Source organism: Anabrus simplex, chromosome 3 (assembly GCF_040414725.1).
Source record: "Anabrus simplex isolate iqAnaSimp1 chromosome 3, ASM4041472v1, whole genome shotgun sequence".
NCBI lineage: Eukaryota > Metazoa > Arthropoda > Insecta > Orthoptera > Tettigoniidae > Anabrus > Anabrus simplex.
This window is the reverse complement of record NC_090267.1, coordinates 357013637-357040234: the sequence shown is the minus strand read 5'-3', so window position 1 is coordinate 357040234 and position 26598 is coordinate 357013637. Positions and strand designations below refer to the sequence as shown.

The window sequence follows — 26598 nt, the reverse complement described above, 5'->3', positions numbered from 1 at the left end:
CTCCGTACCTCAATTAGAGCCAAAGATATGATAGCTTCAAAGAGACAAAAAATTGAAAAAAATCAAATAATTTGAGGAAGGCGAAAGTTAAGTGATTTATAGTGCCTGATGACAAATCTGTGCACGAATACCTTTCAGTTTAAAAAAAAATTGAAGGAAATCGACCGGATAGAATGGCTGTACTGACTGACTTTAGTTTTCATCAAATTTTTAAAAAATATAGAAGATAGGCCCGCTTGCCTACCATCAGCCACAATCAGGCTGAGGAATTTTCATTATAATGGCAGACACTTACTCTCCACCTGCCTTTCTACATCCTCAGAAAGAGTGGTTTTCCCAACTGAAATGAACACAGGTCATTATAATGACGTCAGTAGGAATGGCACGATTAAAATTCATCATATGAAATGAAAAACCACATTTTCTCACTTTTAACGAACAGTACTATGCTGCTGATCTAAGAGTCCAAAGTTCCAGAGCTGGAACGACTAAGCCGCAGAAAGCCGTGATCCGTGAACACTCTTCGTCCTTTTCTGAGGGGGGCAGAGGAGGGGTCCAATAGTGGAGAGTTACAGGGCAAAAATTATGCCCTTTTACTAATCTGTTTCCTAGGAGTACCCAATAAGTTGGAAAATCTCGATTCACTAAACTGGCGGCAGAAAAATCTATCTGACTTGGATGCAAATTTTTCCTCCAAGCCAGAGGAGAAACCCCCTCTTTGCTGCTAATTTGGAATAAAATTAATATAGAATTTAATAAAGGTGAAAAAGAAGAAGCTTTTCTTAAGAAAATGCTCTTTTCAGGGTTGAATTCTGAGTTATTTAGTGAATTGTGGTGCTATAATTTGGAATAGGCCTAAATTGTAATTCTAGACCAGGTACTACTACTACTACTACTACTACTACTACTACTACTAAGTGAACCTCTGCCTTAAGTGTGCACACTGCTCATTTCAAACAGTGCATCAGAGTAGGGATCGAATAACTGGAATACTATGATGAACCAGTGTGTTATGTACCAGCAGTATCAGAAAAAGTATAAACCGGAGGAACAGCATGTTAAAGAAGAAAATTTTCTAACTCCCCAGCTATTTCCCATCAATACTCAGTCAGGCTGTTATACTCTGTATGCAGCAGTAATCGCATCTGAGTCGAGTGTCAACATAAGAGACAAAGAATCTCACAACGAACAATGGTCAATGTGATATTATTGTTGATCAATGTTATGCGCTTTTGATATTGTAGACCTTCACATTTAGTTTTCTTCTGACTCTGAAATACCACTCTTTTCATAGTCGGTACGGTAAAACTAAATAAAACATAAATGATCAGAAATTGTATTCTCTACAACTTTTGTTATGTAGTACTTTTCGATACGACCAATAACATAGGTATTTAAGAATTAAATTTTAGGCGACTTCCCCTAAACTACAATTTCACCCACAGTGAATAAAATTGTTTATAGCTTAGACTGTAGTTTGTTATTCCCCAACTCTACATACCAATTTTCATTAAATTCTGTTAACCCATTCTCTCGTGGCTTGGATCTGATATGGACTTAGCAATAAATTCATGAATATCTCTGTTATCACAGCCGGTACAATAAAAATGTATGATATAAATAATCGGAAATTTAATTCTATATAAATTTAGTTATGTAGTATTTATCGATAGGACAACTAATAATATAAATATTTGAGAGTTAAATTTTAGGCCTTCTCCAAAACCAGGGCCTCTCAAACGCCAATAAACTCATGCATGCAAGCTGTGGCGTAGAGTTCCTGTGCACAGTGCATCGGTCCCACTCGACTTGGCTTGGACCAATGCTTTGTCTCTGGGCTACTCGGCTAAGCTCGGCCAACTCAGCTTGGATTTAGAGCGCTACGGAGCAAGCGAGGACGAGGGAGACAGATAGAGCGAGCGAGACAGGCGTGGGGAAAGAGAGAGACAGTGCTATTGCTCAAAATTGAGGTGTGGGGGTCTGCACTCTGGTTAACCAAGCGAAGTTGCCTTTTGCACTGTGCACAGTGCATGCACCCTGAGAGGCCCTGCCCTAAACTACCAATTCACTTAGCGTGAATAAAATTATATATGGCCTAGATTGTAGTGGCTCATCGCCCAACTTTACATGCCGATTTTCATTAAATTTTCTTCAGCCGTCATCTCGGATGCATTTACAGGCAGACAGACAGACAGACAGACAGACAGAAATTACGGAAAGGTAAAAAGTGCATTTCCTTGTTACTGCGGACATGACCGATACAGAAATACCATCATCATCATCATCATCATCATCATCATCATCATCATCATCATCATCATCATCATCATTTCTTCGCTCCAGCAAGCCGGGTGCGGTTGTCTACGAGCCTCCTCCAGTTTTCCCTATCCATCCACAGATGCTGCTCATATTTGCAATGCCAGTTCACACCTCTAATTTCAAGGTACTTCAATATTTGTTTTTCCCAAACATCACGAGGCCTTCCTCTTGGTCTCTCCCAAGAACATTGTGGTCAAAGTATGTTCGAGGAGTCCTGTGAAGGTCCATTCTTTTCATGTGACCATACCATTGCAATCTCTTCACTTTTAGAGTCTCCAGCAAGCTTCTTTCCAATCCAAGCTGTTGCCGGATATTCACTTTCCTTATTTTATCCATTTTTGTTTTTTGCAGACAAGAACGGAGGAACTTCATTTGTGTTGCCTGAAGACGACTCTTTGTTGGTATAGTAAGTGTTGCTACTTACAGGCCATACATCAATATCATTACTAGATATATTTTGTACAAGTTGATCTTGGAAGCTTTCTGTATTCTGTTGCTAATCTCTTGATGTATGGTATTGTCTGATGACAGAACACTACCTAAATACTGGAAGTTGTCTACAATATCCATCTCCTCATCTCCAATTTTAGATGAACAGTTGGAGAGTTTCTACTCATCACCAAGCCAACTGTCCTTGTTTTGCTGATTTTGAGACCTAATGTTGTAAATGCTTCATGCCAGAGATCTAGTCTAGATTGTACTTCTGCTTCTGTTTCACCCCATAGCATTACATCATCAGAAAAAACCAGGGCATTAGTTGTTGGATCCTTTCTTTTAACCGCTTTTATCTTCATCCATTATGATTATGAAGAAACGTGGTGAAAGACAACTTCCTTGATGGACTCCACTCTTCGTTTTGAACCAACCCGACCTTCCATCCTGGACCTGGACACAACACTTGGTTTCATCATATAATCGTTGTACTCGTGCTATGATGTCATCGGGCACATGTCTCTAACATTCCCATATATGCCTGCGTGGTACATGGTCATATGCTTTCTCGATGTCCAGAAAAAACAGTTATAAGTGTTTTATCTTTCTCCCAATACTTCTCATAGAGGTCTATAGTTGACCTATGAGGTCTAAATCCATGTTGTTCCTCCTGAAGTGTAGGTTCAACATATTTTCTAATCCTGCTCTCAAGGATGGATTCGTAGATTCTGAGGCCATATGACAGTAGATTTATACCTCTGTAGTTGGTACATTTCTTTCTATCACTTTGTTCAACAATGGGATGATGACTCCTTGCTTCCAGTCATTGGGTATTACATTCTCTTTCCAGATTCTATTTAGTATCTTGTACATCCACGGTTCTCCTACCTCTCCTAGTGCTTTGATCGTCTCAACACTTAATTGATCTGATCCAGTTGATGTGTTGTTTTTCAGCTTAGATATTGCTGTCTCTACTTCCAACCATGTCAGACTAGTGGTACTTGTGCAGCCAGAATCATAAGGTTCGTCGTCTAATGGAGTGACATTTTCATAACAGTTCAGCAAAGTTTCAAAACGTCTTTGGAACTCCTGTAACATTTTGGTCTTATCCCTAGTCACCTCACTGTTAGGAAGTTCTACAGATTGGAGAGATTAATTTTGAGTTCTTCTATTCTTAACAATACTGTACAACAGTTTTTTATTTCCAACCTGCGTTATTTTGGTAGCCAGATCTTCCTTGCATTTTTACTTTTCAGCTACAATACAACCAACTGTTTGACCTGTAATTTTTTCTTTCTGTACAGTGACAGCTTCTCCTCTATTTCATGTTGATCTCCCCATGTTCTTGCTTTATATAAGGATCTTCTTGCATGGTTTGTGTCACTGATAGCCTTTTTAAATTCACCATTACACCAGGCAGTTTCTTTAGGTTATCTTATTTGACTCTGTCGTCCACAAACTTTTTCTACTGTACCAACCACAACCTTCTTTAGAGTATCCCATTCTTCGATGAATATTGAATTTGGTAGAGCAACCGACGCGAAATCGGGAGGTTGTGGGTTCGGATCCCACTGGTGTCCGGCTGGCCATTTTTGTTCTGTACTTAACATCTCTTCAACACGTACTACATGTACGTAACACGACCTAATACGTTGAAAGTCTGTTTCGATTACAATGCGGTCGTGAAAATTCAATATTCATTGACATGCCCCACAACGGGCGACTTAAACGCACTCTACAGTGTGCTAGCAGCAGTGCCAGGCCTGTAGCTCAGATCCTTTCAAACAGAACAAAGATGGCCTAGGCCACCATAGCTCAACTGGTAGAGCAACCGCGAAATCGGGAGGTTGTGGGTTCGGATCCCACTGGTGTCCGGCTGGCCATTTTTGTTCTGTACTTAACATCTCTTCAACACGTACTACATGTACATAACACAACCTAATACATTGAAAGTCTGTTTCGATTATCCCATTCTTCATCTACCAATTTCAGTTCTTCTCTCGGCAGCAACCTGTGGACACCTTCCCTGAATTCTTCCTTTACAACTGGCTTAGTTAGTCGCAAAGTTTATATTTTGGGACTCTTTTGTTACAGACTTTGGGAGCTCTTTTCTCTGCAGTAACTGCAACCAACAGTCTATGGTCTCCACCAAGCTCTTCACTTGGAATGACCTTGACATCATTGACATTTTTCCATATATTTTGATCTATCAGAATATAATCTATTACTGTACCAGGTGTTACTCATTATCAGGTTGTTTCTCATGCATAGATCTAGCATATATTCTCCCGCTTCATTTCTGATTCCCATTCCATGAGGGCCCAGTGTGGATTCATATCCTGTTTGTTGTGAGCCAACTTGTGAATTAAAATCACCCATTACAATCAGATTATCATACTCAGTGTGTTCTTCCAAGTTATTAAGGAAGTTGGCCTTTTCCTCTTTTGAGCACCCTACCCGTGGAGCATAGACTTGGATCACATTGTACTTTTTCCCTCCTAAGTTCACAGATAACTTAATTAACTTTTCACCAACAAACTCAACTTCACTACAAGCATCTATGTCTTTATGTATTAAAAATCCTACTCCATTCGTAGACTCTACTTCAATTCCAGACCAGTAGAGACTATAGTCCAAACTGATATTCATTTTCCCAGTTTTCTTCCACTTTGTTTCACTCAGGCCCATAATCAGAAGTTTCCTCTATTCCATGAGGTCGACCAGCTCTTTAGTTTCGTTTGTCAATGTCAGGATATTTAATGTTCCCACTCTGATACTTTGTCTTAGTTTGGTTTGGGTAGCTGGTGTAACATCGGGCTGTAAACCATCATTCGCACCAAACTGATGTCGCTGTCGTGAATTCCTACAACCGAGGCCCATATTATTCTTGAAAAGAAACTTCTTTAGGAATCCTTCTGTTGACCTGCTGAGCCTAACGCAGGCGGAGATTTTCTTTCAGGGTTTTCTCCTTTAGCCTTTGGTGTCCAGTCACCTCAAACTACAAGGCAGCAGGTTGTACTCATATTAATCCCTGAATACAGGGCTGCCTCTTCAGCCATCTCCACCGTTCCGAAGTCCACCTTCTCTGCTGTAGAAGTCGTTGAGGTCTTCATTCGTAACCCTGAGCTGGGACCCTTACCAGATGTTACACATCGGGTCAGTGTGCTCTGGGACTCACATAGGCAGGGGCAGAAGTGCCTTCCTTGGGTAGAAGTGCCTCCGAAAAGGGTCCCCTACCTGCTACCATTCTTTTAAAATTCTGAGCAATGTAAAGACAAAACTCTTATTTTATATATATACGGTAGGTAAGGTTCCTAGGAGGAAACCATAATTTAATTTCAATGATTGCAAATGTTAAAAAACATCGTTAAAAAGCATGAAATGAAGCATGAAATGAAAAAGTTGTTTTTAACATTTGCAATCAATGAAATTAAATTATGGTTTCCTTCTAGGAACCTTATTTTTGATATAAAGGCCAAAGGCAGGCATTTATATAAGTGGAGACACATGCTTCCCCCAGTGCACCGCCAATGCATTGTCCTACATAAGAGGCTTGTAGTGGTGTCTCAATGGTGCACTAGCTGCCAGCGTCTTGGAAAGGTTTACAATCCAACTGATAGCCCACTGCTACAGTGGGGTGAAACGCTGGTCATTTCATGATTGAAAAAGCTTAAAGAACTTTAATGTTTTTAACATTTGCAATCGATGAAATTAAATAAGGTTTCCTTCTAGGAACCTTATTTTTGATGAATTTTGTTTGCAAACTGTGATAACCAAAATGAATGTACAAGGTATCCTTTTTGCCACTAAGTTTGTTCTTCTTGTTCTGAAATAATAGTGTTATTGGTTTTACATCCCTCTAACTACTTGTAAGGTTTCAGGAGATGTCGAGATGCCAGAAGTTTGTCCTGGAGGAGTTCTTTAATGGTAAATCTACTGAAATGAGGCTGACCTATCTGAGCACTTTCAAATACCACCAGACTGGGTTGAGATCAAATCTGTCAACTTGAGCTCAGAAGGCCAGTGCTCTACCACCTGAGCTACCCGGCCTGGTGAAATTCAGTGGACTGAATTACAGCAAATATTAGCAATGCATCATGATATGATGGAGTTAAAAGATGAGAGGTATCATATAGTGATGCAAAAAAAAATATGGTTAACGTTAGCTGAGTGAGAGAGAGAGAGAGAGAGAGAGAGAGAGAGAGATCAATACAACCTCCTAAATGAGGGTGGTTTCCCTGGAAGTATAAGTAAATTATTGGAAATGCAAACAACTATCCAATATCCTCTCTTTACCATGTTAAATAGCTATGTTTTTTTTTAATCGGATACACTCCATTACCTCTACATTATATATTACTTAATTCATACATAGAAAAGGGGTCATGTGATGAACAAAACCTATGTCACAATATACATTTTGTACCTTCAACTATTAGTATTTCTAATTTCATCAAGTTAGGTATTAAACAATCTACCACAGATTTCTCGCTGATTTGCAAATGCCCAAATACCTTCAACTATTAGTATTTCTAATTTCATCAAGTTAGGTATTAAACAATCTACCACAGATCTCTCGCTGATTTGCAAATGCCCACCGTCAGCCTGAGAAAGCAAAAGCACAGAGGAGAAGAAAACCATCAAGGCAAACACACAGAGAAGGTAAACAGCTCTTTCATTTCTTCTCCCCACTTATCAACGACCAACTAAATTTTAGAAAGAAACAAAAAGCTGAAGATTTTTATCTCAAGTCATTTTCGCTGTATACAAATGGTTGGTTGTATAACTGTCCAATTTGACAGTGAAATTCATTTAGTTGAATATCTTAATATACTGGGTGATCCACCAGCCCCTTGTGATCTAGTTTTATGCATCTCGCCGCTTTTGCCACAATCGGTCCCTCTTCCTAAATCAGAGTCATATAACAAGATATAGGCTAGAAGATAGCAGGAATCATGAGCACCACTCTTAATTCATTATGGGTACCTTGAACGAACATGTAAAACGAGCACAGATATGAAGAACATGTACCTTACAACAGGAGGTGCATGCACAGACCAGGATTAGGTACTGTATGGGCAGGGATCTGCGCAATCCATTTCAAGCCTCTCAGTACCTCACATGGCAAGGGCGCGGTAGGAGATGTGATAAGGTTGCATAATTGATAGCTTCTACAGGCAGATATGTTTATTTGGAAAAGGGCCAATGTATCATGGCGTAGGATATGGAGCTGGGTTGGAAGAGGATGAAGAGGTGATGGTCAATGGCTAGGACATAGGCGCTCAGTCAGCTGCATCGTACATGTTTCAAGCTTCGTAGACCACAGGGAGGGCAAAGCGTGCCCCGCTGGAAATATAACATGTTATAACAGATAGGTATGTAGCTGCGCGAACTCCCTTCCTTCGAGGCAGGTCACATCACAAAGCTTATTCAGTGCCTCGTGATTTATTCAAGTATGTGTATATGTTACTCATTTATGAAGACGCTTGACAGAATGCATATTAGGCCCACCACTTATATCAAGAACACTATCCAGATGGAAGACAACCGACAAGCAAGACATTTCAAAGTGTAGAAAGACATCTAAGGGCTACTGTGCTCCTGGGAAGGATACGGCCTGTTCGAGACCATCCTGTGATGTCTGTTCACAACAAAGAGGTTGTGTTGGATACTATCCAGCATAACCCTCACACTAGCACACGGGCCATTGCACAGGAGACAAACATCAGCCAGGCGTCTGTTATGCAGATACTGCATATCCAGTGGTTTCACCCGTATCATCTGCACTTACACCAGAACCTCCATGGTCATGATTTTGAAACCCGGGTGGTGTTCGGTCAGTGAAATCAACAGCCTGGGGATACTGATCCTGCCCTTTTAGCGACCATCTTATTTACGAATGAAGTGTGGTTCCATAATAGTGGAGCCGTTAATCACCACAATATGCATTAATGGAGCAAGGATAATCCCCAGGAAGCTTTTCAGGTACAGTGGGGTGTGAATGTTATGGTATTGCATCATGGGTGATCACCTCATTGGTGGACCTTTGGACGGGAGAACGCTATTTGCAGTTTCCCCAAGATGAACTACCAGCGTTCTTAGAACATGTGCACTCCTTGACTGTTGCAGGATGCGGATTTAACATGAGGGAGCTCCATTGCATGCGGTGGTGGTCGTCTGGAACCATCTCCATATGATGTATTCTGATAAATGGATAGGAAGGAGAGGCCCTGTACCCTGGCCCACCAGATCACCCAAACTGGATTTTTTTCTGTGGGGCCATGTGAAACAACTGGTTTATGCAAAGGAGCCGGCCAATCCTGGTCATCTCAGACAGCTCATTGCCGAGGCATGCCATTCCATTACACCAGAGATGTTGCAAAATGCCAGACAGTCCTTTCAATATTGCACGCAGTTCTATATAGACCAAGGAGATTGTCAGTTCAAGTGGGTGCTACGTTAAATAGCGTAGGGAACTGAAATCCTGTAACATGTTTCCTAGCTTCTTCCAAACCACCTCCATACCATATGCCACTATACCACGGCCCTTTTCGGAATTAAATAAATCAAAGTGTGTGGAAACTACACTAAGTGTGCAACCCTGCCACATCCCAGGTGATTGGCTGTATTAAAAAAAATTAAAAAATTAAATACTTTCGTGGGATTTGAAACTCCTAACCCTCAAACTTTCAGATATCCGTGCTCATTTTACGGGTTCATTTGAGGTACCTATAATGAATTAATAATGGTGCTCGTGATTCCTGCTGTTTTCTAGCGCGTAACCACACATCTTGTTGTATTACCCCACTTTAGAGAGAGGAGCTGATGTATTTCAGAACTGTAGTAAACATGGTGGGTTGCATAAAACCAGACTGCAAGGGGCAGGTGAGCCACCAATTATATATATCAACAGAGATAAGGAGGACTGAGTATTCTATTATTATATTAATGTATACAAGTATCATTTCCTAACCATTATAAAAGTTAGGAGGATCATAATAGCAATGTTGAATATAACTTCAAATATCACTCCTTGGTCTGGCATTAAAACAATCAGTTAACCAGTAATTACGTAATACTGTACATTCAGATTCCTGTAGTATCAATTTAATCAACATGAAACAATATTGATCTGTCCTTCCTAAATGATTGTCACTTGCATTGGGAGATTTCCCTTCTTGAACAAAGTATAATTTTGTGCTTCAGTGACAGAGATTTTAGTTATGATCAAAGAGGCTAAAGTAACAAGATAATCAGGTACTTTACAGGTTAGTATTTGCCCTTATGATATGCAGGTGATGATATGTCTTAGGTCTTGAAAATAACTTACTTTCACAATCTTTTAGATGTTTATCAGCCAATTCAAACAAAAGAGGAGCATCAGAGCCTGGTTTTCGGTTGCCAAACTTGAAGTGGACATGGGCACCACGGCCTGACAACTTGACAACTTCTAATACTGTCAGATTATTTCTGAAATAAACAAGAACTCTATATCAGTGCTTCATAACTTTATAAAAAGTATTAGAAAATGTGGGGGATGAGGGATGACCCTCACTCCCAGAGAGGATATCATATACAGAAAACAAATTCCAATCACTAGTTTTAATCAATGACAAATAAAGAGTAAAATTCTCCAAGAAGAACATTCACCTATCTTGTTTGTCAGTCTGTCCATATTTTCAATACAATCTTATTTCTACCAACCCAAAAGTTCAAAACTTGTGAGATATTTGACAACTGTAGGTACTCAGCTAAGCCCATAATTGTTTCCACTTACTAGTGCCAGATTCCAATAATCTTCCTTAGTCAACTTGTGTTCTCTTTCTGCACTGAGGCATCCAATGTCAATATAATGCCCCATTTTCCCCTCATTCTTCAAGAAAGCAGGGTCTTTGCTTTCCCTCTCCCTTAATAGTATGATGAGATGTTAACATTCCCAAAACTTAAATATCAATAACTTTTCAATATTAAGTCTGAAAGACTGTAAATGAGCCATGTACGTACATGAACTACGGTACTTTTATTCACTGTAGTTTTAAAACTTCTTCTGCCTCGTATCTTGCAACTGTTAAGTATCACTCTGATTCCTTTACCCGCAACAGTCAATCCCTGTCTCCTACACAGTGGCGGTTGGTGCATGAACGGCTTTTGGGTGGTGTCCTGCCGCCTTTTCAAAAACACTTAACATAATTTCACTCTGTGACCGATTACATAAAGATATGTACAACTGTAGCGAAGTCGAACTTATGAAGGTGTGTTATTCTGTTATTCAATGTTATCTTTACCATTTTGGCTGTAAAAATTTCACTTTTCTATTTTCAAAGATATGGCAAAGGCTTTCAGACCATGGCAGCCATTCAGCAAGCACGATGTTTTCTCTTTAGTCTTGAGGCAGTCAGGCTCTGGCAAGAGAGCCCTCAGTAGGTTCCTAGAATTTAGCAAGTGTGTGGAGTGCGGAAGGAGCCTGGAAAGACAATAATGGCTTGTCAGGGGAAGGAAGGGTGCAGGCGGGTGTATGGTCTGTCCGGCAGAGCCCGCAGCAACATCGCCAACCACTTAACAATGTACCTAGGCTCCCCCCCCCCCACATCTTATATTAACTATTGTTAGATTAATTCAAAAATATTTTACAAAACAATGAATTCCATTATAATGACTACTGAAACAATTCAGTTCTACAGAGAAGGTAAAACAAAGATTTAAGATGTAACCAATAAGATGACAGCACCATTTGTAGGTTGGTCAAATTGTTGAATAAATCTTCATCCTTTGAGATTTTGGCAAGACGAGCGAAATTCGGGCGTGCACTGTTTATTTGTTTTCGTGAGTGTCGTTACTGTCATCTGTGATCAGTGAAACTGTGCAATGCCATAGTAGTTGTGACTGCAATAGCTAGCTGTTACCCTGTTAATATGTGTACAAGTGCCATTGTAGTGTAGTGCAAGTATTCAATTAGATAAAACTACAGCATCATTCTAGTTTAAATAGCCAAGTAAATTCTACTTTCCGTATTTAAGACTTGTGTTAATATCTCCATTCATGTGCTTATTGTATATCTGTCTAGTTGAAAACTACAGCAAGTGTTACAGTCAAGAAGACAAAGAAGATGAATTCTGTAAGTAGCATTTTAAGTAGTGACGGGAATTAAAGTTTTGAACATAAGCTAGAATTAAGGAAGTTAGGGCCTCCTCGACCAAATTTAAATACTGTACAAGAACAGAACAGTTATAAAAACAAAAATGGATAAACTAGGAAATTTAGTCCATCACGTTATAAGCATGCTGACTGTCTGTGGGGATGTGAAATAAGAAATGCGTTCTTTTGTTACTCTTGGTTGGCAATGAATGTCATTGATACCGCATTCTTAGTAAGTTAATATATGCTTTTAAGTTCTGTGGGTAGTCTGAACTAGCCCTCAGGCAGATGCATCTGACAACCCACGTATTTTTCGATCGCTACTTGATCATTCAGCCTCTAAGGCAGATTTCTATTCAACCAATATCTATTATTATTGTCATTATTATCATTATTATTATTATTATTATTATTATTATTATTATTATTATTTTAATAAATCACTTAAAGGTGCTCTTGGACATGATGGCGAAGTAAAGGTTTTGACGCCTAGAACCACATTGGAAATTCAGGATATGGACAGTGCCACCACTATTTCCGACATAGAGGAGGCTGTAAGACGAGAATTAGAAAATCTTAATCAAGAATTGAAGGTCTCAATCACAAATCTGAACAGCAGGGGACAAAAACTCACCATTGTGGAGATAGAAGATAGCAAGGCAAGGCAAAATTAAAGTAGGCTGGCTATACTGCAGAGTAAGACAGTGGGCCGTAGTTCTTCGGTGCTTTAGATGTCTGTCATATGGGCATCAAGGACGAAACTGTAAAGGATTGGACAGAAGTAAACTCTGCTTTAAGTGTGGGGAAGCTGGTCACAAGGCAGTAGGATGCAAAACGAATCCACGATGCATAATTTGCACAGATATGGGCGTTGAAGAGTCAAAACGACATCATGCTCTTGGCTCAGGCAAGTGTATTGTGTTTCGTGAAGCACTAGAGAAGGCCAAAAAGCAGTGGTGAATGGTACAGATCCCTCAAGCCAATATGCACAGGAGTCTAACTGCCAAAGATCTATTGACGCAGATGACCTATGAGATAGGAGCAGACATCTTGATTCTTAGTGAACAATATCAAGACAGAGATCAACCAGGCTGGTTTTCAGACAATCTAGGGACAGCTGCGATATGGGTACCAGACCTTGGAAAATATTCAGTTATAAATCAAGGATGTGGAGATGGGTTTGTGTGGGTCCAAGTTGAGAAGGTAATTTTTGTCAGCTGTTTTTTTTTACCCCGAATGAGGATATTTCTGACTTCCAGACAAAGATACTCTGCAAGGGATGAACACTAACCTAGTTGTTGCTGGCGATTTTAATGCTCAAGTAGTTGAATGGAACATGCCTCAAACAGATTCTAGAGGGCAGCGTACAAGGGAGATGGTCGCCAGATTGGGATTAATGGTTATCAACATTGGTAATGTGACAACCTTTCAGTGACCAGGATGTCAGGGAACTATACCAGATGTAACCTTTGCTTCTGAAGACATTGCGTCTAGGATAACTGAATGGCGAGTAATTGAAGAATATACTGGAAGTGATCATCAGTATATCACTTTTTGTGTACTTCAAGAGACTCCGCATCTAAGGATTACCACGCGTAAGCCAGAAAGATGGAACATAGCTACTATGGATAGAGAAAAATTTCATGAAGTAATACAGAATGGAATGGACTGTATGACGGATACATGTCACTGAGGCAAAAGAAGCATAATTGCTAATAAATGCGTGGAACACACCATGAGACTCCTTCAGCAAGCATGTGACGCATCAATGACCAGAATCAAACAACGGAGAGGCAAGCGTCCAGCATATTGGTGAAATGAAGAAATTGCTGAGCTGAGGAAAAAATGCCTGCGACATAACGATGAAGCTCTCTCGGTAGAGTATAAGACTATGATGAAAAGACTGCGAAATACAATTAAAATGAGTAAAGCCGACAAGTGGTGGGAAATGTCTAATGAAGTGGATGAAAATCCATGGGGATTAGGGTATAAAATCATTATGAAGAAATTCGGGATGCTACCAAGCCCTACCATGGATCCACGCACCATGGAAGAAATAGTACACACACTATTCATGAGGTATATTTTTGGGCTTATGGCGTGTAATTAATTATTAAAAAACACTCAATGCGTTTCGAAAGGAACCTTGCCTTTCTTCATCAGGAGACACAGATAAAATGAAACGACGCATAACAGGTTGCTAGGAGAAAGCAACAAGGAACTTGAAATGGTGTCCTAAGATGTAAATGGGACGCCATTTTAGCCCCAGATAGAGACAACGAATGGCAACAGTAAAGCATTACTCTCTAATGGTTCTGATAATAGGTAGCCACGATTCACTACGGTTGTAGCCTGTATCGCGGTTGAGATTATCTGGGTGTTTACGTATTTCAACCGCCTCCCTGATCATTCTTGGGCGATATTGCTTTATACGGGCAAGAACATCCACTTCTTGGAACAAAACATCATGACCAGATGTTAAGGCATGATTAGCAACAGCTGATTTATCAGGTTGGTTGAGTCTGATACCTGTGGTATGTTCTTTGATGCGAGTACATACCGTTCTTGAAGTCTGCCCAATATAAACCTTGCCACAAGTACAGGGAACTCTGTAGATACCAGGCTGTTGCAATTTCGGCAAACTATCCTTAGTTGGTCGCGGGAGTTGTCTAATCTTAATTGATGTTCCAAAAACAGTTCGTACATGGTACCTACGTAAGATTTTAGCAATACGATCTGTCGTGTTATGTATGTAAGGTAGGTAAGCAGTTCCTTTTATATCTTTTTTCTTAACAGACATCCGATTATGTGTCGATTTAAGAGCCGTTGAGATCAAAGCTCTGCTGTAACCGTTGCTCTCAAAGGTGGTTCTCAAGGTGTTTATTTCCTTTTGTAGAGCTGACACTTCACAAATCCTCCTGGCCCTGGTAGTCGGAGTTTTAAGGATACCATGTTTCTGGGCAGGGTGATGGTGAGAATCTGCGTGGAGATATCTATTGGTGTGTGTAGGCTTACGATAAACGCTGTGTCCTAAAGATCCATCCTCTTTCTTGGTGACAAGAACATCTAAAAATGGTATTTTGCTGTCAGATTCCATTTCCATGGTGAAACAAATGGAAGGGTGCTGGCGATTAAGGTGATCCAGAAAGTGACTAAGATTGTCTTCACCTTCCGTCCATACGACGAACGTATCATCCACATAACGCCACCAGATCTTCGGTTTGCAAGGTGCCGACGACAAAGCTTTCTCTTTGAAGTTTTCCATGAAGAAATTAGCCACAACAGGAGAGAGAGGACTTCCCATGGCCACGCCATCTGTCTGTTCATAACATTTCCCATTCCATGGAAAATAGGAGGAGGTCATGCAGTGGTACAAAAGTCTTGCGATCTCTTCAGTGAAAATATCATTAATGAGAGACATAACACCATCAACAGGTACTTTTGTAAACAGAGACACCACGTCGAGACTCACCAAGATATCGCCTGGCTGAAGCGATATAGTTTTTAACTTCTCAGTGAAATGTGTGGAATCCTTAATATAGGAAGGGGTGTTACCCTGGTGTGGTTGAAGTAGACTACCTAAATATTTAGAAAAGGCATATGTCGGGGAACCAATCGTACTCACAATAGGCCTAAGAGGAACACCTTGCTTATGTATTTTAGGAAGCCCATATAGTCTCGGAGGAATAGCATCCCCTGGAAGGAGACTCTTCGCTGTATCTTCTGGAATAGAAGATTGCTTGACCAATTTGAGGGTCGCATTTGAGTAGCGAGTTGTGGGATCACGACTGTTAATCCTGTATATGGGATCAGCTAACAAAGACAAGATCTTGTTGTCATAATCATCCATATCCATCACCACTGTCGCGTTACCCTTGTCAGCGGGTAGAACGATTATATCAGAATTGTCCCTTAGATCTTTTAGCGCCTGGATTTCACCTTGTTTTAAGTTGGACTTAGGTGGATTAGTGGTCTGAGAACTCTGGAACATTCTTGTCTAACTTCCTCAGCTTCTTCAGGTGTGAGGTTATGTACCAAGGATTCTATAGATGTAATAAGTTCCTCAATTGGAATTCTTCTAGGCGCTACAGCAAAGTTTAGACCTTTAGCGAGAACTACCTGTTGGGTTTCATTCAAAGGCATACTGGACAAATTTGCGACAACTTTGTTGGCATCAGGTCTAATGGCATGTGGTTTCTGCACCTGACATAACCTTTCATATTTGGAAATATGCCTACCCCTTACCTGATCTAGTGTGTTGTTTGCTTGCACTGCAGTAATACGATCAAAGACCTTCCATAATTCCTCATTTACGAAGTTTGAGAGGCGTAGATGCAGCTGAAGCAACTCCTTCGAGATTGGCGAGTCTCGACGTGGTGTCTCTGTTTACAAAAGTACCTGTTGATGGTGTTATGTCTCTCATTAACGGTATTTTCACTGAAGAGATTGCAAGGCTTTTCTACCACTGCATGACCTCCTGCTACTTTCTATGGAATGGGAAATATTATGAACAAATAGATGGCGTGGCCATGGGAAGTCCTCTCTCTCCCGTTGTGGCTAATTTCTTCATGGAAAACTTCGAAGAGAAAGCTTTGTCGTCAGTACCTTGCAAACCGAAGATCCGGTGGCGTCATGTGGATAATACGTTCGTCGTATGGACGGAAGGTGAAGACAATCTTAGTCACTTTCTGGATCACCTTAATCGCCAGCACCCTTCCATTTGTTTCACCATGGAGGATGGATCTTTAGGACACAGCGTTTATCGTAAGCCTACACACACCAATAGATATCTCCATGCAGATTCTCACCATCACCCTGCCCAGAAACAGGGTATCCTTAAAACTCTGACTACCAGGGTCAGGAGGATTTGTGAAGTGTCAACTCTACAAGAGGAAATCAACACCTTGAGAACCAACTTTGAGAGCAACGGTTACAGCAGAGCTTTGATCTCAATGGCTCTTAAATTGACACATAATCGGACGTCTGTTAAGAAAAAAGATGTAAAAGGAACTGCTTACCTACCTTACATACATAACACGACATATCGTATTGCTAAAATCTTATGTAGGTACCATGTACGAACTGTTTTTGGATCAATTAATATTAGGCAACTCCTGCGACCAACTAAGGATAGTTTGCCTAAATTGCAACAACCTGGTATCTACAGAGTTCCCTGTACTTGTGGCAAGGTTTATATTGGGCAGACTTCAAGAACGGTACGTACTCGCATCAAAGAACATACCACAGGTATCAGACTCAACCAACCTGATAAATCAGCTGATCATGCCTTAACACCTGGTCATGATGTTTTGTTCCAAGAAGTGGATGTTCTTGCCTGTATAAAGCAATATTGCCCAAGAATTATCAGGGAGGTGGTTGAAATACGTAAACACCCAGATAATTTCAACCGCGATACAGGCTACAACCTTAGTGAATCATGGCTACCTATTATCAGAACCATTAGAGAGTAATGCTTTACTGCTGCCATTCGTTGTCTCTATCTGGGGCAAAAATGGTGTCCCGTTTACATCTTAGGGCAACATTTCAAGTTCCTTGTTGCTTTCTCCTAGCAACCTGTTATGCGTCGTTTCATTTTCTCTGTGCCTCCTGATGAAGAAAGGCAAGGTTCCTTTCGAAACGCGTTGAGTGTGTTTTTATAATTCATTACATGGCATAAGCCCAAAAATATACCTCATGAATAGTTACACGGGCTGTGAAAGTCTAAATGATAGTACACACACTATTCCCTGATCATGCAGAGAGGATTGGTGATGAGGCCGAGAAAGAACTAGATGATGTACCTCCTTTTACAACTGAAGAATTGATAACAGCAATTACTTCCCTTAGAAATAAGAAAGCCCCTGGACCAGATGGTATTCCAGCAGAAGTACTAAAAGTGGCAGTCGAATTATGTCCTCAACTGCTGTTGAGAATGTATGAAAGCGGGAATTTTTACTTTCGTTGGAAGATAGCTAGATTGGTTCTGATCAGTAAAGGGAAAACTGGGGGTTACAGACCTCTATCTATGCTGGACACTGCCGGGAAAGGTTTAGAGAATACTAGCAGCAGTCCGATTAGCTGGCGACCTATCTGACCAACAACATGGATTTCGCAGAGGTCACTCAACACTAGATGCTGTGAAGGAAGTGGTGAAGACAGCAGAACGAGCTCAAATGGGTAATCATTACTCTAGAAAGCTAACGCTTCTTGTGACTCTAGATGTTAAAAATGCTTTCAACTCGGCAAGATGGAGTGATATTTTGGAAGCTCTACAAGAAACTTTCAAGCTACCAGAATATCTCATGTATATACTGCGAGACTATGTGAGAGACCGTACATTGTTATACGACACGGAAGATGGTCAGAGAAGAAAACGTCTCACAGCTGGTGCAGCGCAATGCTCAATTCTTGGACCACACCTTTGGAATATAGAGTATGACGGTTTGTTACGGTTGGAGATGCCAGAAGATGTAAAACTTGTGGGTTATGCTGATGATGTGGCTGCTGTGATAGTAACCCGTAATCTAGAGCTGGCTCAATTTAAATTGAATCAGGTGATGCGACGTGTCAAAGAATAGATGATAAATCACAAGTTAGAACTCGCAGATCATAAAACGGAAATTGTCCACCTGATGAGGAAAAGGATTAATACTGTTGTACCGATGCAGATTGGGTAGATAGCCATTGAAACAACTAGGAGCACAAAATATCTTGGTGTAATGCTTGATACTAAGCTTACATATTGGGACCACATCCAACGGGTAACAGATAAGACAGCGAAAACCATGACTGCACTGAGTAGACTCATGGGAAATATCAAGGGGCCGAAATCTAGTAAAAGGCGGCTTCTCATGTCGACTGTTCAATCGATACAGCTATACAGTTTGGAAATTTGGGCTGAATCGTTAAAAATTGCGAAATATCAGACAAGAATTCTGGCTGTACAACGGAGAGCAGCTTTACGAATTGCTTGCGCATATCGCACAGTATCAGAACCTGCGATTCTAGTAGTAGCAGCAGTAGTTCCTATTGACTTGTTGGCCTTCAAAAGACAAGAAATTTGGCTCACACAAGAAGAGCTAGGAAGGAAAAGGGCGAAGGCTTTGGCAGAATGCAACAATGGCAAACAAGATGGGAAGGGAAATGGATGAAAAGACTGATACCTTCTCTGGGCGTATGGGTTGGCCGAAATCATGGTGAAGTGAACTACTATCTCACACAGTTCTTGACAGGTCATGGATACTTCCGAAAATTTCTTCATAGGCTAGGGCTAGCAACTAGTCCGGTGTGCATATACTGTGGTGATATCGATGGCGTATTACATACTTTCTTTGTGTGTGTTCACTGGCTGCCACAAATAAAATGCTTAGAAGTTATGCACGGAGAATTGACGCCAGAAGGGATCGTGCCAGTAATGCTACGAAGTCAAGAATCTTGGGACCAGGTGGCAGTCTACGTAGAAAATATTCTGCGTCAGAAGAAGAAGGACCTGGACAATTATGACAGACAGTAAAGCAGAAGAAGGAAGATAAAGCACAAGATGCATTAAGCACGACATCCGTCCTGAAGTAATGCGAGAGCGGTTTCTGGGGCGGAGATAAACCTCGTGGGAAAAGGGAGTGTGGTTTTTAGTGGGTAAGAATCTCGACACACTTGTTGAGTGTGGACCTTCACAAGCGTCTTATGAAAGATTTTCCACACTTCCTCGCAAATTTATTATTATTATTATTATTATTATTATTATTATTATTATTATTATTATTATTATTATAGGTAAAAATATCATGGTGTTGGTCAGAGAAAACTGAACTGATTGGAGAGGGGGAAGAGATGGTGGCACAGCCCTGCCAGAGTAAAATATCATGAAACGCCACTGTCTCCTAGGAAAACGATATCTCTTTGCAGTATTTGGAGGTACAGGTCAGATTTCATCATCCCTTCAACTGATACTAAGGGTCTCAATCCTTCATATGTGAGACACCCCCAAAGTATCTTCTGCACAGGGTGTTTTACAGCCTGTTGCAAATGATGTGGAAGTTGTTGCCTCATTATTCGCTCGGTGCACATATTGAACCCTCTGCCCCTGCACTTGAAAATAACTCATCAGAGAAAAGAACTGCCTTCCAGTGTTCCATCGTCCATGCCTGATGACTACGTGCCCACAAAAGACATTTCTTGTGCATTTCTCCTATTAGAAGGTGTTTCTTTACAGGTTTGCAGGTTTTCTCTCCACCTAACAGAAGTTTACAGAGAATAAGGAACATGCAGATTTGCTCCCCTTTCACCCAATTTAAGTGCTAAGTCCATATCAGTTAGCCTAGGGTTTAATTTAGTTCTCCTGAGGAGAAGACGGTCATCAGTTGGCGTAGTTTTCCTTTTTCCTGCCACAGTTCCCAGTTTTTTCTTTGGTGAAATTGATCCAATTTGTTTGTACCGCCATCGCTTTCTAGTATAACTCTCAGCCTCCCCACTTCACTCATCTTGCATGCTTCTTTGCGAACATCACGTAGGGATCACCTTGGCCGCTGTGGCGCTACCAACATACAGTAAACTGGTGCTGGAGGCACATTAGGAACAACGAGAACAATGTGTTGAGTGTCGTTTCTTTATGTAGTTTATTGAGATTGTGTTCTGTTGTGATATCATGGGTACAGTAAGTACGGAAGATTTATTTCATTATAAAAAGGTATGTAATGGCAGTAATTAAATAAAAGGAGTAATTACTAGAAATGCTTAAGTCTCGCACACCATTCGAGTTTCATGTACCATTTTCATCTAATTTTCTACTTCACGGAGGGCTATCGTGCTTTAATTAGTTATTGCTTATGATCACGCCATATGCTATTTGGCATATTAATGTCTTATTAAAGGTTTCAGTCCATGAATAGCAATGGTGTATTGCTGCGTGCCTTGCTGCACAAGCCAGAGTAGTAAAGTGAAAGGAATTTCATTTCATGAATTTCCCAACCAAACTGATCTCAGAGAACAATGGCTTAAAGCAATATCAAGAGCAGACTTCAGACACAATTTAAATTCCAGATCTTCTATGGCATGTAGCCTTCATTTTCGCGAGTCCGAGTATCGACCTCAATTGAAAATTAAAAAACTGCAGGATACTGCAGTTCCCTCTGTTTCCACTTCGTATCCATCTTACGATGACCAACAGATAAAACCAGAATGCAGACATATTATAAAACATTCAGTCAATGCCACAGGTAAGAAATGGAAATATAAATCAACTGAGCCAAGTTCTGAAGAAAGCAATACCTCAGGTATCTCCCTGTACAAATATCCCGGATATGATGGCTGTCATCATTCCAATGATATCCAGTGTGACATTTTAGACAAGAAACTGCTCAAAATAGAAAAAAAGATAAATTGCGACAAACTGTGAAGAGCACGAGCTAAACTTCCACGTATTGAGAATGAACTCAATAAAACGATTCAGGAGTTGGTGACTTATAAAATTAATTATCACAAAGCCTTGTCACGAATTATTAAAACAACCGATTAAGATTCCTCAAATGACAAGTCTTCATTCCTTCTTGAGCCGATGACCTTAGATGTTAGGCCCCTTTAAACAACAAGCATCATCATCATCAACCTTCTTGAGCAAATAACGAATTGAAAAATGCTCTGCCAGTTGGAGAGAATCCACTGTAAAACATTGGAGAGAATCCACTGTAAAACAAAGTATAGTGTGGGATTACATATCACCCAAAAGTTACAGGTATGCTAGGAAGAATATATAAATACTAAATTTGCCTTCTAAGAGCACACTGTCCAGGTATTTGGGTGATACTTCATGCGGCACAGGAGTTACAAATGTTACAAAAGAGAGGTTAACCCTAGAATCTGAATGTTTGAATGAGGCTGTTCGTGGATGAAATGCCAATAAAACAACAATTGTAATATGACAAAAAGCTAGATACTCTCTTTGGTCACAAACCCACATCTGCTCCAGATAATACTATATCCAAAATTGAGAACGTCAAGAATGTGAGCGAATATGAAATTCTCACCAATAATTTGCTTTGTTTTATGATAGTGAGGTTATGCACTAAGTCCAGACTGCCAGGCGTGTACTTCTTTACCAAATGGATCTCAGGCAAGGAACTGCATAATTTGACACTGTCTGTAATAAGAAATATTGAGGCCTGTAGATTTCTTGTAGAACGTCTAGTTTCTGATAATCATAAAACCAACGTTATTATGATGAGACAACTTTCAAATAGCAAGATTTTGAAGCCGTAAATTACTCACCCAAACCGACCCTTATTTATTGCATTTGACCAATGTCATATTTTAAAAAATATACGAAATATATTTTTAGAGGAGACCGTGTTTGATGAAGAGGACATAATAAGTGGCTCTCACATGAAGAATGTACAGTAGAAGTCCGTTATAGCGAGAATTCATAACGGCAAAAAATTTACTCGCTACAGCGGATTATTGTTATATCCGATTTTTCATTAAAGTTGACGGGAAAAAACATACACACTTAAATCGGTATGAAACGGCAATCAGTTTGTTCAATACTTGCATTTTCGCGGAAGATATCCACACTACGGCTTACTTGTTTGTTATTTTTCAAAATTCGATACTGCATGAAAAATGTTTAATTTCATTCTGAAAAAATGCTAGTATCACTCCAGAGACTTCTGTGGCAAACGTTTCAGTTTTCTTCTTCAAACGGTGTCACCTAACCTAACCATATATGTATCATGAAAACATATTTAAACACATACAGAGAAATGATATCCTCCTCACTAAAAATTTACATGGGAACAGCCTTTCCGAAATTTAACTAGATGCAAGAAAGTACAAACTATCCTCTGAAATCAGTGGTGTACTCAGCCATATCTTGGGGTGTATCATATTCTTACTTAATTTCAGTATATAACATTAAAATTGAGCAACTGTTTACTTCAGCCTTTATTTCTAATGATTTAACAACTGCTATCGACCACATTATTCACGCATTTATTACGAAAACATGTTTTCCTCTTTCATTTCGATTTTGCTTTACAGAACAGCAGTTGACGGGTAATCATTAATAATCGACTACAACATCACCTTCGAATGTCGATAAGAGATCTCATAAATGTACTTAGCAAGAAAACTATATCATACCGAAGATGTTCAATCGCATTTTTTGGCAAACGTTTCAGTTTTCTTATTCAAACAGAGTCATCTGACCTAAATTAACTGTACTATATAGATAGATAGATAGATAGATAGATATGGTTTATTTTAACTGGCAAAGTTAAGGACACATGTCCCTGTCTTACACTTAACCAGTGAAATACATAAATAACATAAAAATATATAAAATACTGAATAAATGAAAAAAAAGAGACTGAAACAAATTACTATGGTACTATGCTATCCTGCTGTACATAAAAGTAACTATTATAATACACAATATAAATTAACATTTTGCTTCCTACGAAGAAATTAACATACAACATCCAATGAATTACAATTTTAATAATAATAATAATAATAATAATAATAATAATAATAATAATAATAATAATAATAATAATAATAATAAAGATAAACCTACTAATATTTACAATTAATTTGTCCAATTCCAGAAATATATCGCATTGACGAATGTTACAGTTTTCGTGTGTTTACTGTATTATGAAAACATATTTCAAGCGCCAGTAGAGAAATGATAACCTTCTCGATATAAATTTACATGGGAATAGCCTTTCAGAAATTTAACCAGATGCGAGAAAATATAAACTAACCTCTGAAATCCGCGATGCAATCTGCCATATCTTGAGGTGTATCGCATTCTTACTTAATTTCAGTGTATAGTATTAAAATTAAGTGATCGTTTACTTAGCCATTATTTCTAACAAGTTAACAACAGCTATCAGCCAAGTTATTTACGTATTTATCACACAAACATGTTCTCCTCTTTCATTTGTAATTTTCTTTACAGAACAACAGTTCATGGGTATTACTAATCATCTCCGACATCACCTTTGAATGTTGGCGAGAGAGCTGGCAATTGTACATGATAGGGCTCTCGTTGTAACCGAAGGATAATACACAGTCTAATATAGGAATTTTGAAGGGACAGACAAAAATTGTCGTTACAGCGACTATTTACTTCATGAATATGATTCAGAAGTGGTTCAATATCCATGATGTTAGCAGTTACAACAACGATAAGTTTTGCCCTGACAAGGTTCATTTTTTCAACACAGATGATAACAGGCTTCACTGGCTGGAGAATGAGTTCCTGGTATATCTTGAGGACATCAAGGAACCACACCATAAGCAAGGAGTGAGTTTTATCAGCAATGACATTTACGAGACTATTCGGCTGACTACATGTTCTATAGGTCTCTGTATCCCATACTTATTGTCGTTGTTGTTGTTGTTGGACTTTTATTTTGTGCTAATTAGAGTATATAACAGCGATTCATAGTAATGTTCTTTAGCATTTTGAGGAAAACTTCAGGCAACAATGACATGGTGGATTCAAGAGCTGTAGTATTTGCCCTCAACAGAATTTTGAAGATAGGAATTCCCTTGAAATGCTGAAATCAACATACCTGTGCCATGAGTGTTATTAGCTGTCAAGCCATCTCAATCAGTGCCATCAGAAGTGATCCCTAAAATATCAGAAACAGTGACAGAAATACTGCAAAATCTTCAGAAGCCCCAGTGTACATATAGTCACTTCACAAAATTTATTTACTGTTAGTTATTAGATGCAGTAGTATTACAAATAATAACCATACTGTTATTATGGAGTAAACATAATAGCCTTATTTCTTTTTCAGCTCTGGAAGTAGTGTCTATTAAACCTGCATCGCTTGCTTTCCTCAGTGGTTTCGTTGTGAAGGAAATAAGAAAAGAAGTAACTTGTGAATCATCTCATAGCCTAATTCAATATGAAAAATACAGATCTCCACTGATGGACATTATTTTTAAGCAAGATCGGTGTAATGTCTTCTTCAATCCATCAGAACAGTTGGTATGGGTTATAAATATTGTATATGATTTGGTGTGTGAAGCTGCAAAATTTGTTAATACAGGAGCTTGTACGACCGTAACTACTGCAGTTCTCCCTGTTTTGAAGAGTTTGGAGGTTTTAAAGTGTGACTCAAATGACAGTTCAAATCATGCTGAAAAACTAGATCAGGTAATCTTCAGTAATCCCGATTATATCAAAAAGCATTGGAGATGGAGTGACAGAACGTTTCCAGAGGGTGAAATATTTGAACAGCAAGCTGATGAACAGGAAAGTCATCCGAATGTAACAGATGTGGCAACTGCGTGCCGCTCGTTCTGAATACTGCACGCTAGCAGTACTCCGGTGGAGAAAGTGAATATTTTTTGATGTTCGCATTTATTCTTAAAGTGGCGAGACATTATGTATACTAGAGGGTGATGGTACCACTGAATAAGTCTATTCATAGTGTCTACACTGACAACAAATTTAGTAGCCAACTCTCTTTGTGTCATAGAAGTATTTTGAGGTAATGCTATAATCGCACTACGCTTCCTGGGAGTCGTATCCATTGAAGAAATAGGTATTGCTACTACCCCAAAAATTCTCCGAAGTGACTCACTTCGAAATAAATATCGCTTTTATCAACAACAATCACCACACAAATTAAACAACACTGAACAGAGAGAGCAGGAACTAAGAATAAGCCATGTGTAGCACACTGTCGCTAACCATTGGGGGAGATAATTCCACTGTTCCAATTAATTTGCACGGCACTGCATTTTCTTTCCAGCTACAACTTCTGTTGTCAGTCTATGGAGATCAGAGGCAACTTCTAAAAAAATTAGAGAATAATTTTTAGAATTTCATAAACTTAACATTACAACAAAAGAAGCTAGCAATTATTGCTAACACACAACATGCTATTCTGTTAGTTGTGGTGCTGCTTTGGTAACGGGGATGCACTAATCCCAACATGGTCCATAGTGATATTGAGAGAAAGAATGGTCCCTGGACCAAAACTTGATGCCTCACAGGGAGATTGCAAAGATGGTGGCATATGAGCCGCCTTTACCAACGCACCTAATCTAACCTGTCACTGCCATTTGATTTGTTCGGATCACAACTTCCAGATCGCTATCATTTACTTACGATAGTTCTGTTCAATGTGTCCACTCACTGTAATGCTGTATTTATGCGTCCTGGATCTAAAGTAATACCAATTGAGTGGTTCAATTAGGCACAATTTAGTTACCTGGTAAATATTTCTCACATTAAGTTTTCACACCTACTGGCTCTCCACTCAAAAACTCAGAAATACATACTCGTAATTCATGGTTTTTGAGCTTTGCCAATAGGATATTTGCTTCTGTAATTACTTCAACATTTTTCTTTTGAGAAGTGATCTTTAGAAATTTTCCAGCATTCTGTTGTCAGTGTATGGAGATTGCTTCGTAATAAATGTTTGTTTTGTTTGAGATTGAGACAGACCAGCAACAGCAATAGAATTTTCTCAGGAGACAGTGGGTTCGAACCCCACTGTCTGCAACCCTGAAGATGGTTTTCCGTGGTTTTCCATTTTCACACCAGGCAAATGCTGGGGCTGTACCTTAATTAAGGCCATGCCACTTCCTTCCCACTCCTTATCTTTTCCTGTCTCATCATCGTCATAAGATCTATCCATGTCCAAGCATACATATAAAAGCATATATTTTTCCCTGATTGTTTTTAGAATA

The 26598-nt window shown here is 39.5% G+C and overlaps 1 protein-coding gene across 1 annotated transcript in view; it reads right to left on the bottom strand.

The window, feature by feature from the left end:
- Tmem131 (Transmembrane protein 131) overlaps nucleotides 1-26598 on the bottom strand; it is a 504583-nt gene that overhangs the window by 54216 nt on the left and 423769 nt on the right. Inside the window, exon 18 of the mRNA XM_067143255.2 lies at nucleotides 10082-10221. Coding sequence (XP_066999356.2) covers nucleotides 10082-10221 — 140 coding nt within the window. The remainder of the gene's footprint in view (nucleotides 1-10081; nucleotides 10222-26598) is intronic.